The 15,750-nt window shown below is 36.0% G+C and overlaps 7 protein-coding genes across 7 annotated transcripts; 1 reads left to right on the top strand and 6 right to left on the bottom strand. All coding sequences in view use genetic code 12, as the record gives it.

Annotated features, from left to right (window-relative positions):
• Positions 1–718: 718 nt before the first annotated feature.
• On the bottom strand, positions 719–2,251 carry LAP3 (bleomycin hydrolase; the record flags this gene model as incomplete). The annotated part of the gene is made up of 1 exon (XM_064996835.1): positions 719–2,251. The coding sequence occupies one exon, from the start codon at positions 2,249–2,251 to the stop codon at positions 719–721; it is 1,533 nt and encodes a 510-aa protein (XP_064852907.1).
• Positions 2,252–2,669: 418 nt separating this feature from the next.
• Positions 2,670–10,139, bottom strand: SRB8 (Srb8p; the record flags this gene model as incomplete). The annotated part of the gene is made up of 1 exon (XM_064996834.1): positions 2,670–10,139. The coding sequence occupies one exon, from the start codon at positions 10,137–10,139 to the stop codon at positions 2,670–2,672; it is 7,470 nt and encodes a 2,489-aa protein (XP_064852906.1).
• Positions 10,140–10,714: 575 nt separating this feature from the next.
• Positions 10,715–11,254, bottom strand: UPS1 (Ups1p; the record flags this gene model as incomplete). Its single annotated transcript, XM_064996833.1, has 1 exon — positions 10,715–11,254. The coding sequence occupies one exon, from the start codon at positions 11,252–11,254 to the stop codon at positions 10,715–10,717; it is 540 nt and encodes a 179-aa protein (XP_064852905.1).
• Positions 11,255–11,687: 433 nt separating this feature from the next.
• GIM3 (tubulin-binding prefolding complex subunit GIM3) lies at positions 11,688–12,134 on the top strand (the record flags this gene model as incomplete). Its single annotated transcript, XM_064996832.1, has 1 exon — positions 11,688–12,134. The coding sequence occupies one exon, from the start codon at positions 11,688–11,690 to the stop codon at positions 12,132–12,134; it is 447 nt and encodes a 148-aa protein (XP_064852904.1).
• A 434-nt stretch (positions 12,135–12,568) lies between these two features.
• DASC09_032320 (uncharacterized protein) lies at positions 12,569–12,931 on the bottom strand (the record flags this gene model as incomplete). Its single annotated transcript, XM_064996831.1, has 2 exons — positions 12,569–12,764; positions 12,834–12,931. 2 exons carry the CDS (start codon positions 12,929–12,931, stop codon positions 12,569–12,571), a joined length of 294 nt encoding a protein of 97 aa, XP_064852903.1.
• Positions 12,932–13,099: 168 nt separating this feature from the next.
• DASC09_032310 (uncharacterized protein) lies at positions 13,100–14,713 on the bottom strand (the record flags this gene model as incomplete). Its single annotated transcript, XM_064996830.1, has 1 exon — positions 13,100–14,713. One exon carries the CDS (start codon positions 14,711–14,713, stop codon positions 13,100–13,102), a length of 1,614 nt encoding a protein of 537 aa, XP_064852902.1.
• Positions 14,714–15,222: 509 nt separating this feature from the next.
• On the bottom strand, positions 15,223–15,633 carry DASC09_032300 (uncharacterized protein; the record flags this gene model as incomplete). Its single annotated transcript, XM_064996829.1, has 1 exon — positions 15,223–15,633. One exon carries the CDS (start codon positions 15,631–15,633, stop codon positions 15,223–15,225), a length of 411 nt encoding a protein of 136 aa, XP_064852901.1.
• Between the last annotated feature and the right edge of the window lie 117 nt (positions 15,634–15,750).

Below are 15,750 nucleotides of genomic sequence, written 5' to 3'. Positions count from 1 at the left end.
CTGTCCAAGGGATCAGGAAACAGTGGAGAAGTGATTGCACTGCAAGGTACTGCACATACCGGGACTGACACACAGAAAAGAAAAACTCAAAAAAAAGGAAAAAACGGGCGAAATCTTAATTAGCGGTTCATTAAGTGAAGTATCCACACATTCCAACCGACTGTTTTCAGGATGAAGGGATATTTATTCATGGGCATTGCAGACAATAGTATATACGAATGCTATTATCTACTGGAAAAGTAGCATTGATACTTATATCATATAGTCTCAAAACACAGCTGAGACACGAAGACTTTAGAGTTCAGTGCCGAAGTTCAGTGATTGGCCAGATTTCCTGTGGCGCTGAATCCTTCATTGTCTGGAAACCACGAAACAATACTCCCTTATTTCCTTATTCTCTCACCAGGCTCAATCATGGTATTTTACAGATCTGCGAGAAGGCTTAAACATTAAACAAGCGTCAGACAAGAAAAAGAAAAAAGAACATCATTCTTTCCATTTTATCCTCACCAATAGTGAGCTAATTCTGTAGAAAATAAAAACTAAATGTATAAAAAAACCGACTAATAAAAGGAAAAAAAAAAAGATTTGTTCATGATCATAATAAAAGAAAAAAAAAAAAAAAAGCAAACCCCAAGCAGTAGAACTGGTAGAAAAACAAAAAACAGGAATCAAATTTTATTGTAAAAAAAAAAGTATTCTCTAATGAATCTAGAGATTAGGCCAAAGAACCCATAGGATCCCACAAGTTAAAAGTCTTGAAAATTTCTCCCTTGTAAATGGTTTCAATCTTCTTGTCAACATGGCTCAAGTCAGTAACGGCTTGGTAAACATATTCATCGAACCAAGAGTCGGTCATTACCAAGTACCCATCTTTACCAGAATCTTTACCCCAAGAGTTCTCGACTCTCCATCTAACTGGTTTACCATCTTGCATATGAACACCGGTGATTACCATAGCATGGGTCATTTGGGAAGTGTGAGTTCTCAATCTTTCAGCCTTGGATAATTTCAATTGGATGTCAAAACCAAGCTCGTAATCATGGTTATCTAAGTCCAAAATACCTTCTTCACCAGAAAAGAATTTGCCAACATCAGAACCAAAGAACACTGCTTGGTTGTTCTTCAAGTTCTTGATAACTGCCTCCTTCATGTCATCAAGTGGCACGTTGATGTATAATACTGGTTCGCCACCAACAACGTTGTTCAACTTGTCGACAGAATAAAGCTTGTAATATTCGTTTCTTGGGTCATGGATCAATGAAACATAGTTTTTCAAATCCCAGCCAACAAACTTCTTGAAGAACTCCACTGGAGTAACATCAATCCTGTGGAAATTGTCGAATTTATCAACGAATTCCCAACTGAAGGATTCATCGGCCTTTGGTGGCACTCCCAAAGTCAAAGTCAAAACTTTGTAAACCTCTTTGAGGTATTTTTCCTTCAATTCCAAAATCTCTTCTTTTGAAGTTCTTTTATTGGTGACTAACTTTCTCAACACCAAAGCATCTTGCTTCAATTTGTTCACCAACACAAGGTTCAAAGTACCACTGCTGGTAGCAGAGTAAGCATCTGGGAAAACGGTATTTGGAACAATCCCGTATTTTTCAATCAAGTTCACCACCATTGTCCATTGACCGCCGTCACTGATTGGGTCGGCAAATAATGTGGAAACCACTCTGGCGTCCAAATCGTCCTCGGCGGTGTCAATGATATTGGTCAAGAACTGGTTGGATTTTTCCAACTTATCGTAGAAAAACAAGTATTGTTGGGATAATTGGAAGTCGCTAATGTTGAACTTCTTTTGGACCGGAATACGGAAGATATTGGTACTGGCAAACAACCAACAACGACCAGAGGATTTTTGGTTAGTCACTGGGTTCCCTTCGAAATCCACCTTCAAGTTGAAAATGTTTTCGTTATCCTTGATGTTACTGGATCTCTTGGTCAACAACTTCTTTGGTTCGTTCTTGGTGAAGGCATTCATGGCAAACAAGTTCTTTGGAGTCGACAAGATATCAGATTCCCAGCTGTTGATGTTTTCCGCAACAATTGGATTAGGCAAGTCTTTGAAGGTCGATGGACCTTGGTTTCTGGCATAATCATCAAGGTTCAAGTGAGTTTGAAGACGGTTGACCAAGTCTTCATTTTGGAGGTACTCCTTCTCGTTGAAAGAGTCAGTGCTCTCCGAAGGTGGAGGAACACGGCGAGCGGAATAAGAAGAAGTATGAGTTGAGGCGTTGTTACCCATTGAAAAAGAATTCAAAAGATTGTGATGGTGATGATTGTCGTTTTGGAGGAAGCAGGGGGGCAATTGGAGATGAGGCTGGGGGAGTGGTGGCAATAAATACCAGTCATCGGGATGCCCAGCGATAACACCCGCTACGTAACTATGTGGGGTGCAGGACACCCTACGGTCTGATTAGGAAGTTGCTAAGACGGCCCCACCGACAGATAACCATAACCTCCACGGTAAACGGTACGAAACCACCATGGTGTTTCTACTCGTCTAACCCAAGAAGATAGAAGATGAGATCATACAGGTCGTTTATTTCTAATAATCGTCATGAAACTAAATAAACTAAAGTGCAGTAAAGCCAGTTAAAATAAAATGAACCAAATAAAATGAAATAAATATATAATAATAATGAAAAAAAAAGTCATGATCTTCATGCAGGGTTTTTGCGATCAATTGTGGCTCCAAAATACTTCAAGTTAATGGAACTATCATTGATGTTGACAATTGGATTAGAATCTTCCAAAAAATCAAACGGTTTTAGTGACAAATCATAGTACTTTTCTGCGGTCTTATCGTGTAAAATCAAATCGTTGTAGAGTTTATCATTACTTTGCGAAATAAGCTCATCATTGTCATTGAGATAAAGCAACAACCCTTTGGTCAATTCGACATTTAAATTGTCATAATTAAGCTTCGGCAAAACAAAATTGATATTCGTAGGATTGTGGGGGTTCTGTGGTTGTTGCAGGTGGGCACGTATCGACGCAGTCCTCAACCTATTCAATTCGTTTAAGTTAGACTTGACAGAAAACAAGAAATCATACAAAATATTTCGAAGTTGCTTATGCTTGATGAAAAACTTGGTTTTCAATAATATCACCAAATTACCAACGAATTTTTCATTCATGATCGGATGTCTGTTGTTCAATAAATGGATAATGGAAACTTTATGAAGCGACAAGATCTTGAGAAATACATATATGCTTTTACTGACAGTGCCTTCTTGAGTTGTAGTATAATGGTTCCCGCCTTTATGATGCTGTTGATAATGAAATAAGAATTTTAGTATTTTTTCCAAAGATATTGCTAAAGATTGTGTAAAAATCTCATTAGCAATCGGAATCCCACTCATTGTGCTCAAGCTTCTAGAAATTGAGTCAATAATGACGGCAACATAAGGAACAAAATTATTGTACTTGTTGACCAAAGATAGCCCCTGTTTGTTGTCACCAAAATCTGGATAGTTATTATTGAAAAAAACCCCATGAGAGTCGGTTATCAAACTGAGTTTGGGGAAACTATGTGACCTTAAAAACAAAACCTCCACCTCATTCAACATGATCAACTTCAAGTCATCCCTCAAGCAAAGAAATAAATCGCCAACTACGGCTATACAAGCACACGGCTTTTTTGCAATATTGTAAGCAAAGCAATATGTCAAAAATTTCAATAACACCTGTCTCACAAAGCTTCTAATTTCTTCCACATGATTATTTAATCTTTTTGCTTCCAAATTAAAAGCAATCGAAATTATCAATTGACAAATAGGCAAATTCTTTTCGTTGACAACATTCATAATCTTATAGAGATCCTCCTTATCATATACCATTTTAGAATCATCAATCTCATTAATAGAGCAATATAAAATTGTCTTGCAAATACCAAATAACTCCTCATTATCAACCAGGTTGCTATAAATGATCTTCTCAGTAATTAAATCTAAATGTTTCTCGCTAGCGCCCACAAAAAATTCTAAGCACTTTTCCTTGTATGATGATTTAGAAATTAACAACTCTTTGTGATCTTCATTAAATAAAACCAATAGCATCAATTCATAAAAATCGTCCAAATTCTCAGACTTAAAAAATTCTTTTCTGATTTGTAGCATTTGATAATCATAATCTTGCGATAATAAACTAATGCATTGTTTTTCATCATTCAAAATATCGTAAAAAAGATTGCACAATATCTTGGAATTTTTGTGATTAACCATAGATTTAAAACTACTCGACAATTCAAAGCCTTTTCCACTAACAAATTTTTGATCACTGGTATCGACATTCAATTTTTGTTTAGGATGGGTTTTATCATTTTTACCCAATTTAATATTTTTGTCGTCTTTCTTATTCTGGTTCTCAGTCTTCTCATCCACATTGGCTTTTAATAATGATTCAAAAAGACCCTTGAAATCTATTAATTCATGAATGATCAAATGGTAAAAGATCTTGACAATTGTAAAGTAATTCTCTTCAGTTATGTCCAAGGCTTTTTTATGGACATATTTTGCAGTCAAAAAATCAAATTTCTGGGCATTAGATTTCCTTAATAATAATAAAAGCTTTGCCATCTTGATAACTTTTCTATTATCAATATTAGATTGAACTGCGAAGTTGACAAATGCTTCCATTAACTTTTGAAAGACATTGATAATTTCCTCAGTATTGAAAAAACTTTCCACATCTATCTCCAAGTCACAATTCTTTAAGACCTGCAAAATAAGCTTATGGAACTCTGATAATTGAGAAGATTGCTCCACCAGAGAAAAATAGAAGAGCGGTTCTGTTGTGAGATAAGCCAATTGATTCTTAACATTATTCAAAGTTGAATTTTCAAATCCGGAGACCGCAACTTTGTTGCCAAGCACATTGGAATTGCCACCACCATGATTATCACTTTCTCTTTTCAAATGTGATTCATAGTTATCAAGGCCATTGTAAAAATATTTCCAAAATTTGATAAAATCAAAAGAATTGACCATCCGCATTGATGTATCAAGCTTGAAATCACTAGCATTGTCAGGAGAATTTGAATACCCCCCGTATAAATTAGTTGCAATATCATTCAATTTTAAGTAGTTGTTAACCACCAATTTCAAAAAGTCAACAGTTTTTAGGCAAATATTTGAATATTCTTTAACTGAGCTTCCTGGCTTCAATTTAATTGATTTGATGATTAAAGAGTACTTGGATTCGAAATGAATCTTGATGTCCAAGTAATCAGTTAAATAGTTTATCATATCATGATTATACCAGATGATGTTCAAAATATAATACAATTCATGGTATCCAAAGGTAATTTCTTTCAAAGTGTTGCTCACCAAAAAATTTCCGCTAGCAGAAGGACTAATCCCAGACAATGCAAAATCGCTATTGATATTGATAGTTAAAATGATTCTGATAATGTTGAAAAAATAATCCAATTTATTTAACTTGGAAAAGGCCCCCATTGTAATAGATAATTTGGAAACCGTCAATAAAAGATTCTCTTTATCTCCATTATTCAATAATCTTTGTTGAAATTGATAATATAGCCAATTCGCCAAGTGGTTTTTGATTGCGACCTCCATGTTAAACAAGCTTTTCAATTCAATAAGTTCAGTAGTCAAATGATCATTTCCTTCATCAAAAAAACTATTGATGACCTTCTCAGTGAGCAATTTCTTGCCAGTCTCAATCTTTGAAATGATCAATGAGCTCGTTGGTTCATCAATATTCTTGAATAATTCCTCAACCAACAATCTATCATTTATATTTAACAAACCGCCAAACTTTGAATTGGAGTTTTCTTGTGGTTGGTGATTGATATAGTATACTAAATTATCTTTCAAATTTTTCAAGATTAAGTTGAGTTGAATGTTGTTATTGTTATTTATGGTTCCATTGGCATTGATTTTATTGCCGACATTTCTCAAGATCAAATACTGTAGTAAATTCAAGTCGTAGTAACTTTTCAAACTTTTCAAATACAAAATCCCTGAAGAAATCAACTTTCTAATGTATGTGGTAAGAGAAAGCAATTTAGAATCAAATAACGACAGAATTAGATAAAACAATGGTTCCAAATTGACAGTACTCAAAGATAGCATATAATTCTCCACAGAATTTGTAATTATTTTTGAATTATTTTCAGAATTCTTTACTCTAATATTCACGAGCTTTTCTATTAATTCGGCACCAATCATGGTGATATTATTGTCAACTGCGTTGGTTTCCCCCATGATTGATTGCAAGACAATGAAAAAATTTTCATCATCATGGCCTGGATTGCTATTTTCACTTTTCATTTTTGGGCTTGATTTACCATTATCCATGTCTGTTATATTTTTGAAGAAGGCATAATTATTATTGATGTGAAAGATGAATTGAAGAATTTCATTTTGCAAGAAAGCCTTGAAGTTATTACTAGCCTGTTTTTTCACAAGCTTGATAATGTTGGGATCATTTGTTGTCGATGAAATTGTCGGGGAGTTATCTTCATTTTCGACTATAGCAGATGAGTTGCTAGGATAAAGACTGCTCGGCGATGGTTTGTTCAATGCACCATCCATTCCAGAATTAGTGTTTCCTTCATTGGAAACGTTATTATTGCCATTATATTGCACAGCCAAGACCAGCTTGAACTTGTTAATCGATTGCTTAATAATGTAAATGACTAAGTAAACTTTCTTGAAGTCTTTGGTTCGCTTCATATTGCCGGCAACATAATCATCATAAGCCTCGGTGTTTGTGTCAAAAATATCGAGCAGCTGAGAAATTGCTTCCTTTGATAGATTAACCACAGAGAATTTTAGCAAGATATGCAATCTTTTCCTAATATCCTTTAACACAGCGTCATCAGAGTTGGAATTGAATTTTGTTTCAGTTTCTTGACAATTAATATTATTACCCATAGAACCTAATTTTGGGGTGGCACTCGCATTCGAGCCATTTCTGCTCATAATGCTTGTGATTTGCTTAAAATCATAAAACACTAAGGATATTAGCTCATCAATTTTTTCTGTGAAAGAATTCAATTCAACAGACTCTAGCATACTAGACTCAGCAACTGGGTTTCCGAAACCAGGATTTACTGAAGTTGCTGCTTCATTAACAGCAGCTTTGTAATTTTTTGGGTTTAATATCATCGGAGGTCTCTTTGAAACCGGTGTTGAGGCATTGCTATTGTTGGAAGTGATGGAAAAACTTCTTTTAAGATTACCGTTGACAGATTTGACACTTTTCAAATCCACTAAGTAGAAAAAATCATAATTCAAAAGGTAAAACAACAGGTTCACAATTTTTAGATATACATTATTGGCGTTGCAAATTGATTTGGAATTCAGTGGTTTGATAATGAAAAGACCAGGAAGCCTTTTGGTATTTGATTCACCATCTTTTAACATTGCGTTAGAAGTTAATCCCTTTCTATTGGTATCACTAAAATTCTCTTTTCCATTAAGTGAGGTTTCATTATTCAACATCAACAAGGCTTTTTTTTCAAAATTGTACAAGTCTTTGAATGAATTGGAAATGTTGTTGAATAATGCATCATTTCGACTACTGATGACCTCGAATTGTTTTTTCAATACGATTCTGGAATTATTTTGAATAATGAAATTCTCTTGAGCATGTGAAATATCAAAGTTTATACCATGCTTTAAAATGGAGTTGCTGTCCGTGATAATTGTGCTATTAGTTGGATCCAAGTCATCGCTAACCTTTTCTTGACAGTTAGCGCTGTAAAGTTCTTGATCAATGAGTATGTTACTTGAATTAATGACATTTTGAGTGCTACCAATATTTCCTGATGTTGGGGTTCCCGCATTGCTCATAATTATACCATTCTTTTGTTTTGTCTTCTCATTTAGTCTTGGATTTGGACTGTTAGCGAATGTTGATGAAGCCTCTGAGCCCAGAGCAACACCATCAAAACAATCCTTATTATTACCATCGTCATCATTGGGTTTTTTCGTTTCATGGTTTGACAGAATGATTAAGTTTTCAAAATTTTGTTTCGTATTCAAAATATTATAAGTCAACAAAATCTTCTTTAATAAGCTCCAATTCTTTTTAGGTAAAATGAATAATTCACCATTGTTCAATACAAACAAATTCATCAATATTACCTTGATACTCACGAGTATTACTTTTCTCAATTTTTTAACCAATTGATGCAACTTAATCATCAGCTCATCGTTAGAATCAAGGATGGACCCAGAATTTCTATCTTTCTCAGCGGAAATAGAGTTATTTTTTTCAGCATCAGGATAATTGTTTGCAAAAGTATACTGGAATGGCGAGTTGATAGAATTCAAACCGTAGGGACTCAGGAGTGCACCATTATTATTACTAGAATTGAAAAATAGCGAACTTGGGGTTTTGACTGTGGCACTAACAGGATGAATTGGAGTCATGCCTGCTTTACTATAGGCGCTTAGAGGAGTATTTGAACTACTTGCAACGGAGTTATTTGAGGTTGGCTTTGTATCACTATTGATATTCTTTGTTGTCGCTACCAGGCCATTATTTGCCAAAACAATTTCCGGTGTAAAGCATTTGTGAATAAAATCGTACTTGAGAATCAAATTTTCAATCAACTGTCTCAACAAATTAGTGTAAAATAATCTATCATCAATATCATTACTGGACAAATCTTCAGCAGTCTGATTTTTGGAGTAATAGTTTTCCATAATGAAGTTCTTTACAATGTGTCCCATTAAACCCTTTATAAATACCGTCAATAATATATAGGTTTGATAGAAATTTCTGTTATCCACATCACAGGTCTGGGGATTGCTTCCTGACGCGTTGGAGGAGGTAATCTTATCACAACTCTTATTGAAGCAAGCAGCATGGTTATCATCGCCACCGATGACATTATCATTTATATCTTTTGAATTAGAACTCTTGGTATGATTCATTTTATTACTGCTGTTGCCAATACTCTTCTTATTAGCATTGGTATTAGTATTCGTAGCACTGGTAGAATTGACGATATTAGTATTGGTGTCAGTAGTTTTATTATTAGTACTTTCATTAGTGATTTGCAAAGTTCCACATTTATGGCTCGGCAAGATCTTGCTAATTAAAATAGTTAGAAATAATTTCTTGTTGATCAAGTTTTCGGCAAATAACTGATGGATCAAATTATTTAGGTAGAAAATTTTGTATTTCATAGAAGAAGAGTCTGACAAACTGGTGAATACGTCTTCTAGATCATTAGCTTCTTGATATTTCAAACTTTCTGGACCAACAAGAGTGCCTGTAAAAGTATTTTCCAAATAATCGATCAATTGTTTAGTCCACTCGTTAATCCAAGACATTTCATTATTATCTATCTCATTACTGCTGCCAAGATTCCCGCCAATGGGGATGCTATTTTCATTATAGCTAAGATTCCCTCCTTTTCTCTTTAACTGTCGCAATTCATTCAATCCTATACACTTTATGAACCATATCGCTCTGTTCACTGGTACTCTTTTGCTTACTAGCTGATCCAATAGAGTTTTATTTCTGATGCCGTGGGGGATGGTACGCGACAACTTTCGTAGACTTATAGAACTGTCTGCTAAATTCTTCAACCATAATTCCTTCTTCTGTTCGGTTAACGTTACTCTTGGCGGGGGCTTGAAACTTGAATTACTGGATATCCTATTGAATTTGTTCCGTTTATTTATGGCTTCCAACATATAGTTTGACAAGCTTGTCACCGAGCTTTTGGAAATGTTGGAAGTGGAGGAAGAAATCTGATCTTCCAGTTTTAGGCCGATGGATTTGGTCAGATTACCATCGCTAGTCAACACGGACGCCTTGAGAGAATTCTGCATAGTGTTTCTTCCCGATCTTAGTTCATTATTGACAATCTGACGCTCTACACATCCTTTCTGAAGGCTGTTGGCTGCAATACCGTCCTCTTGTTTGTTGTGAGACCATGGGATGAAATCTGGGTAGTTGGAAACTATGGAATCAGTGTTTGAGGTTGGCGGAGATAGCATATCAATCAAACTTTGATCGAATGGCAAGCTACCATTATAAGAAAAGACGTCTGGAGGATGTGAGAGCTTATAGCGCTTTGTAAATAGGTCATCCGATGCTGATGAGGTCTGCTGTTTCGACCCATACTTGGGCCTTGAGGAAAGCATATTAATATTATTGATTTTCTTTTTCCCTTGTTTTTTTGTTTTTTTTCCTCTACTCTTTTCCTCCTGGTATTTATCAATTGAGAATGTTTTGAATATCCAGTATCAGCGATTTTTATTATGAGATATTACAACATTTTGTGCAACGAAATAAGATGGAAGCGGTGGTCCTCCAGGTTTTTTATTTTTTTATTTTTTTGTTTAATGTATGTGTGATGCGACTTTCTGAGGGTGCCGACACCACTCAGTTGTTGACTCAACATTACAAAAAAAAAAAAAAGAGATTCAGATGACAAAGAATTATAATGCAAGTAGATAGATAGATAGATAGATAGATGAATGATGGAACAATTAACAAAAAGTAGTAATAAAAATAATAAAAACTGCAGGCTTGTCATCATCACTGCGATGGATGGGTGCCCACTATATATACATGACTGACAACCGTCAAAAATGAGCAAAGTTCAAAGAAATACTCAAAATAATAATAATAAGAATAAGACAAAAAAAAAAAAAAGGAGAAAAAAACGAAAAGGTCGTGAACATCGTGATAGATAAAAGGTTCTGAGTATAGTGTATCACACATTGTTTTTCAATCTTCTGGTTTGGAAGTTCTGCATCACCAACAACAACCCTTGTCTGGACTTCTTGATATTCTCTGTGAATTTGCTGTGCGACCAGTTTTCAATCTTATCCTTGATGCTGAAGCCATAATATTGTCTAAAAGCGGAAGTAAACTTGACGCTAGACTTGACGTAAGTTTTTTCATCTTTATCGTCAAAGAAGTAGTTGTTGAACTCTTCTATTCTTATCACCCCAGTGTGGTCCAAGTTTCTGGTGTAGGTTTCCATTGTTTGTGTTGCTGGGTCGATCACGGCTTTTTCGACAATCCAACTGTCTGTTATACTGAGGAATGGTTTGGCCCATGATGGGATACTGCCAGATTTCCTAATGAGTTTGGTGATATGAAGCTTTCCATGTTCGTCGACAGAGCTGTCCAAGGTATCGACGGAAATAACATGTTTGGCATAAGGGTTTGGATAACGGTTGAGCCAGGAGTATGATACTATAGGGAAGCTATAGTCATATTGGTTGGTGGATTTGTGGCAGAGGACCATTGTTGGAGGATATAATCAGTGGAGGTTATTAGTAATAAGAAGATTCCCACTGAGTGAATTTTTTGTGGGTGAATTTTTTTTTTTAATTCTCCTTCCAGCCACGGAGGAGAATTGATCTATCGGCGTATTTGATATGGGCGAGGGATTTACCGGGGAATGGGGAATAGGCCCCCCCCCCTCCCCTCAACAGCATATGAAAGTGTAAGGTTTTACAGCATGAAGTTACATTGCAATTGTGTTCACAATAATCAATGATCAATAATCAATAATAAATATAAGAACCGCCAATAGCAATCCCCACAGCATCTTGGGGAATATCTCTTTCTGGTCACGTGCATGTGAATTCGAATTTTCAGTCGGCGGTTTTGTTTGAGGAAGAGAGACGATGGAGGAGGAGGAGAGAGAAGAACAGGAAAAGCTGTAGTGGTCAAATATGAGTTTGTTGCCCCGTGGAAAAGAAAATAACATCGAGGTCACTTGGGAGGACCAGAAGAATATCAATGAGTTCTCAACCTTGATTCAAAAGAAGGACTTGTTGATGGACGATCTCAAGTTGTACCAACAAGAAAAGGAATACCTTACAGACGTCATTGGCGAATTAGAACTCTTGGAACTAGAAGACGACGATGATGATGATTTGGAAGACGAAACTGATGATTCCTTGGATAAATCTAAAAAAGTGCAGTACAAGATCGGGGATACTTTGGTATTCATGGGTTACGCCGAGGCCACCGAAAGGGCAAATAAGGACAATGACTTAAACGACGACAAAATCTCTAAATTGGACGACCAGTTATCGGATATCGATGGGAAATTGACCAAATTGAAGAGCCAGTTATACGCAAAGTTCGGTGATAATATCAATTTGGAAAGAGATTGAAATCCTCATAAGCTAAATTCAGACAACTTTCGCTACAATCATTCAATTGCTATTTCTTTCAATTATCAAAGCTTTCTCTTGCTATTTTCCTTTTTACTGCATGTGTACCATATAATATAATCGTTCTTATTTTAAAAACATTTTTACATCATTAAAAATACTCAATCTTGATTGGTAAATACATAAAAAATACTCTAAACTCAGCTTGTTCTTTGAGTATATAAAGACAGAAAAGGCAGCAAAAGGGAAACAACACAAACAACCAGCCAACCATTACTATTATTTTTTTTTATTTTTATTTTTATTTTTTTTATTTTATCATCATTTTATTCTTCGTACAACATGGCAATTCGTAACATGATAGAGAGTATCAAAATCCACAAAGAGGAAAAAAAGAAAACGCAATCAACAATAAGAAAATCATCCTCTCAAATTTATTCAGCAATTGTGACAGTTGAGTCCTTTTCAACCACTATAGGATAACTGCTATCTTCTTCATTCAAATTCATATCAAGAACCTTAACATCGACATTAGGTATGCTTGCTGTGAACCCCTTGATGATGGTATATTCGTTGAGAATCTTACCCTTGAATTTCTTCACAACATTCTGCTTGACCTTATTATACACCCTAAATATTGAAATCTTGTTAGTAAACCGTACCATTTATTCCAATGGCATAACCAAAAGAAGTACTCACGAATCTGGGGTATTCAAGTTTCTGAACGAGATGATGTAATCATCAGCCAAAACTCCCATTACCATTGTGGCACCAAACACGATCGAGGAAAGCTTCATATTTAATAGTGTATTATCTATTTAGTAAGTAATTAACCGGGGCTAGCAAAGCAACAACAAGAAAAGAGCAGGAATGATAAAAATTGTATAATTGCTACTTTACTTAATTTTTTTTTTTTTTTTTTTTTTTGTATATTTGTCTTTCCGGGGGCGCAGTGCGGGTTTACGTCAAACAGCAGTGTACTGGGGTGGTGGCATCTGACCCTTCACTATCGAATAAGTGGGAGGCACTTCCTCATCCCATGCTACCGTTGCTCCACTTCTTTCAGTCAAAGTTATTGGGAAATTCATCTTCATGATCTTCGCCATCACGCTCTGAGACAATGGATTCTTCTTCTCATACTCATCCGTGATTTCAATGTCAATAAACAACCGGTGTGACACCGAGAAATGTTGCTTCTCGTTGCAGTTATCCGAGATATCAGTCGAGCAATTTGCGTGGCCAATATCTTCGTTGTAGATATCTTTAAATACATCCATGGTGTCATTGGATACTTTGGGCCAGTATGAAGCGGAATCACAGGTATATAGGTGGCCAGTATCCAATGCCGTCTCGAAATGTATTTTACCTGTTGATCCTGTTTGGTACTCCGATTTCCATCCATTTTTGATTTCTCCAGACGCTAGCAATTTTTGATCACTATAAACCAACAATAGATTTTCCTTCTTAGGTTGCTGCTGGGCTCTGAAATTGTGACGTAGTCTATCGGGATCTAACGGGTGGAAAAACCCATTATCTTGACTTCTATTCAAAACATCATCATCTACAGAGCTGGCAGCGTAGAGTAACTCGGGTTGCTCACTGTATTCTTCATTTGTAAGATCATGGTTCTGCAGCCTATTGGTCCTTATGACTTCCAACGTTGAGAACTTGTCTGTTTGCAATTTCCAAGGGTTTTTAGCAAAATTGATTCGGGTTTTCAATTCCTCCAAGGTTGCAAAGTGTTGACGGCATGGGTCTTCTGTAATGTCCACAAACTCTATCAACTTCCACTTGATGCTTTTCGGTTTCCATTTTCTAACAATTTTGCCGTCTTTCACTATTTGTAATCCTTCAATGATCAATTCGAGTGGCACAGCACTTTTACTGTAAATCACACTGGGTAGTACTATTCGGGCGTCCATATCTGTTTGTGAGAATTTCCGAAGGTACACCAAGTCCGGGGTTTTCGAGATACTTCGGCCCACGGTTATGGGGAATTCTGTGGTTATCAATTCGTCTTGTTCTTGTTGCTCATCTGATTCACTTTTTGTCGGTACAACCTTGAATTGTAGAATACATTTGATTTCATAATGGATTGAGGTATCCATATTAGCCCCTAGCACCGTGGTTGCTGGGGTATCCCCAGGAACTAAAAATGAAAACGGAATTGAGTTGACGATATCGTTGTCGTTTAAGCATATTAGTTTCTCTTCATCGGAATTTATTCCGAAGCTTTTCTTTACAATAGTGTTCCGCTTGTTCCCGCACTTCTTGCAAGTCCCAACGACCCCATCATTGAACAAAAACGGTTTAGAGTATTTCACCAATTGGTTGAATTCCAATTTGAGATTACTAACCGAGATCGACCCAATGATTTCTGGGGACTTGGATATGATACTCACCAGTCCATTGACAACAAATCCGGTAGACTGACTTTCTGACCCTTGGAGAATGATTTTCGGGGTGTCTAAACCCACTGCTAACTCGATATACTTGGCGTGGGAGTTATTTCGGGATCTTTTACCATTGGCAAAATATGAGAGATCAAAATTTTGTCGGATGCTCTTCAAGATTGCCATCTATTTGTTCCATGTGTTGGTTGAAGACCCTTGGAATTGGGGAGAGAAAAATAGAAGAAAGCAAAAAGGTACGTATGATATCCAGCTTTCTGAGTTTTTTTGTTGTCTTGTTCTGTTTTGTTTTTTTCTATTTTTGAAATTTGGTTCATTTGTGATTGCAAAGGCATCAATCGTCCTCAAAAACGGCATTAATTATGCACCCTCGAGAACCACCAACCAACCAACCAGCCGGGCGGTAATTATCCTCGCTACTGTTATGGCATCAATAAAATAATAATGCCATCATGGTCTAACAACAAGAATATACATTATGAGTATATATATAGCTATATAATATAATACATTTCTAACTAGAGAAGGAAAAATGAACAAAAAAATAAAGTAAAAAAGACCCTAAAACAAAACCACCTTCTATGATATGTGATTATATGGTGATAGAATGAATTCAAAGTGAAATAAAAGAACAAAAAAAGGACAAGACAATGAAAATTACCATATCTTGATGATGTTTATGCTTGTAATAAGAAACTGAAACCAATGAGAGCACAACAAATGGAAAAATATGGCCGGAACTTCTGTCCTCCGATGAATAGTCTAGCTATCCCGTTCTCCTCCAATAAACCCAAGATGGGAGCATTGTTATTAGTCGACTCAAGATATTGATGATGTTGATGATGATTACCATGATTATTCTTGTATGTATTGTGCGTTTCATTTATATCCGTAGCCATTTCCCCTGGGTGGTGGTTACTGGAGTCATCATCCATCCAGCTGGTGGCATTTTCATCCTGGATAACATTGGGTCCCTTTGTCTTTGTGTATAAAGCTGTCATGAGCTGGAAGTAAGTCATAGAAAGACCCTCGATACAGCCTATTAGTAATATCACAATTAAAGCTATTTGTAGTAAACTCAGAACCATCTTCTGTATGTGCGCGATGTGGTATATATGGGTGTGTATGTTATATATTTGCCAATATTTTATGGTTAGACAAACAAACACCAAGAGAGTTTCGGGAAAGTGACAGGTGTTTAAATA

The sequence above is a fragment of the Saccharomycopsis crataegensis genome (genome assembly GCF_037102585.1).
Source record: "Saccharomycopsis crataegensis DNA, jcf7180000000084, whole genome shotgun sequence".
NCBI classification, from domain to species: Eukaryota; Fungi; Ascomycota; class Saccharomycetes; order Ascoideales; family Saccharomycopsidaceae; genus Saccharomycopsis; species Saccharomycopsis crataegensis.
This window is presented reverse-complemented; position numbering and strand designations above follow the sequence as displayed.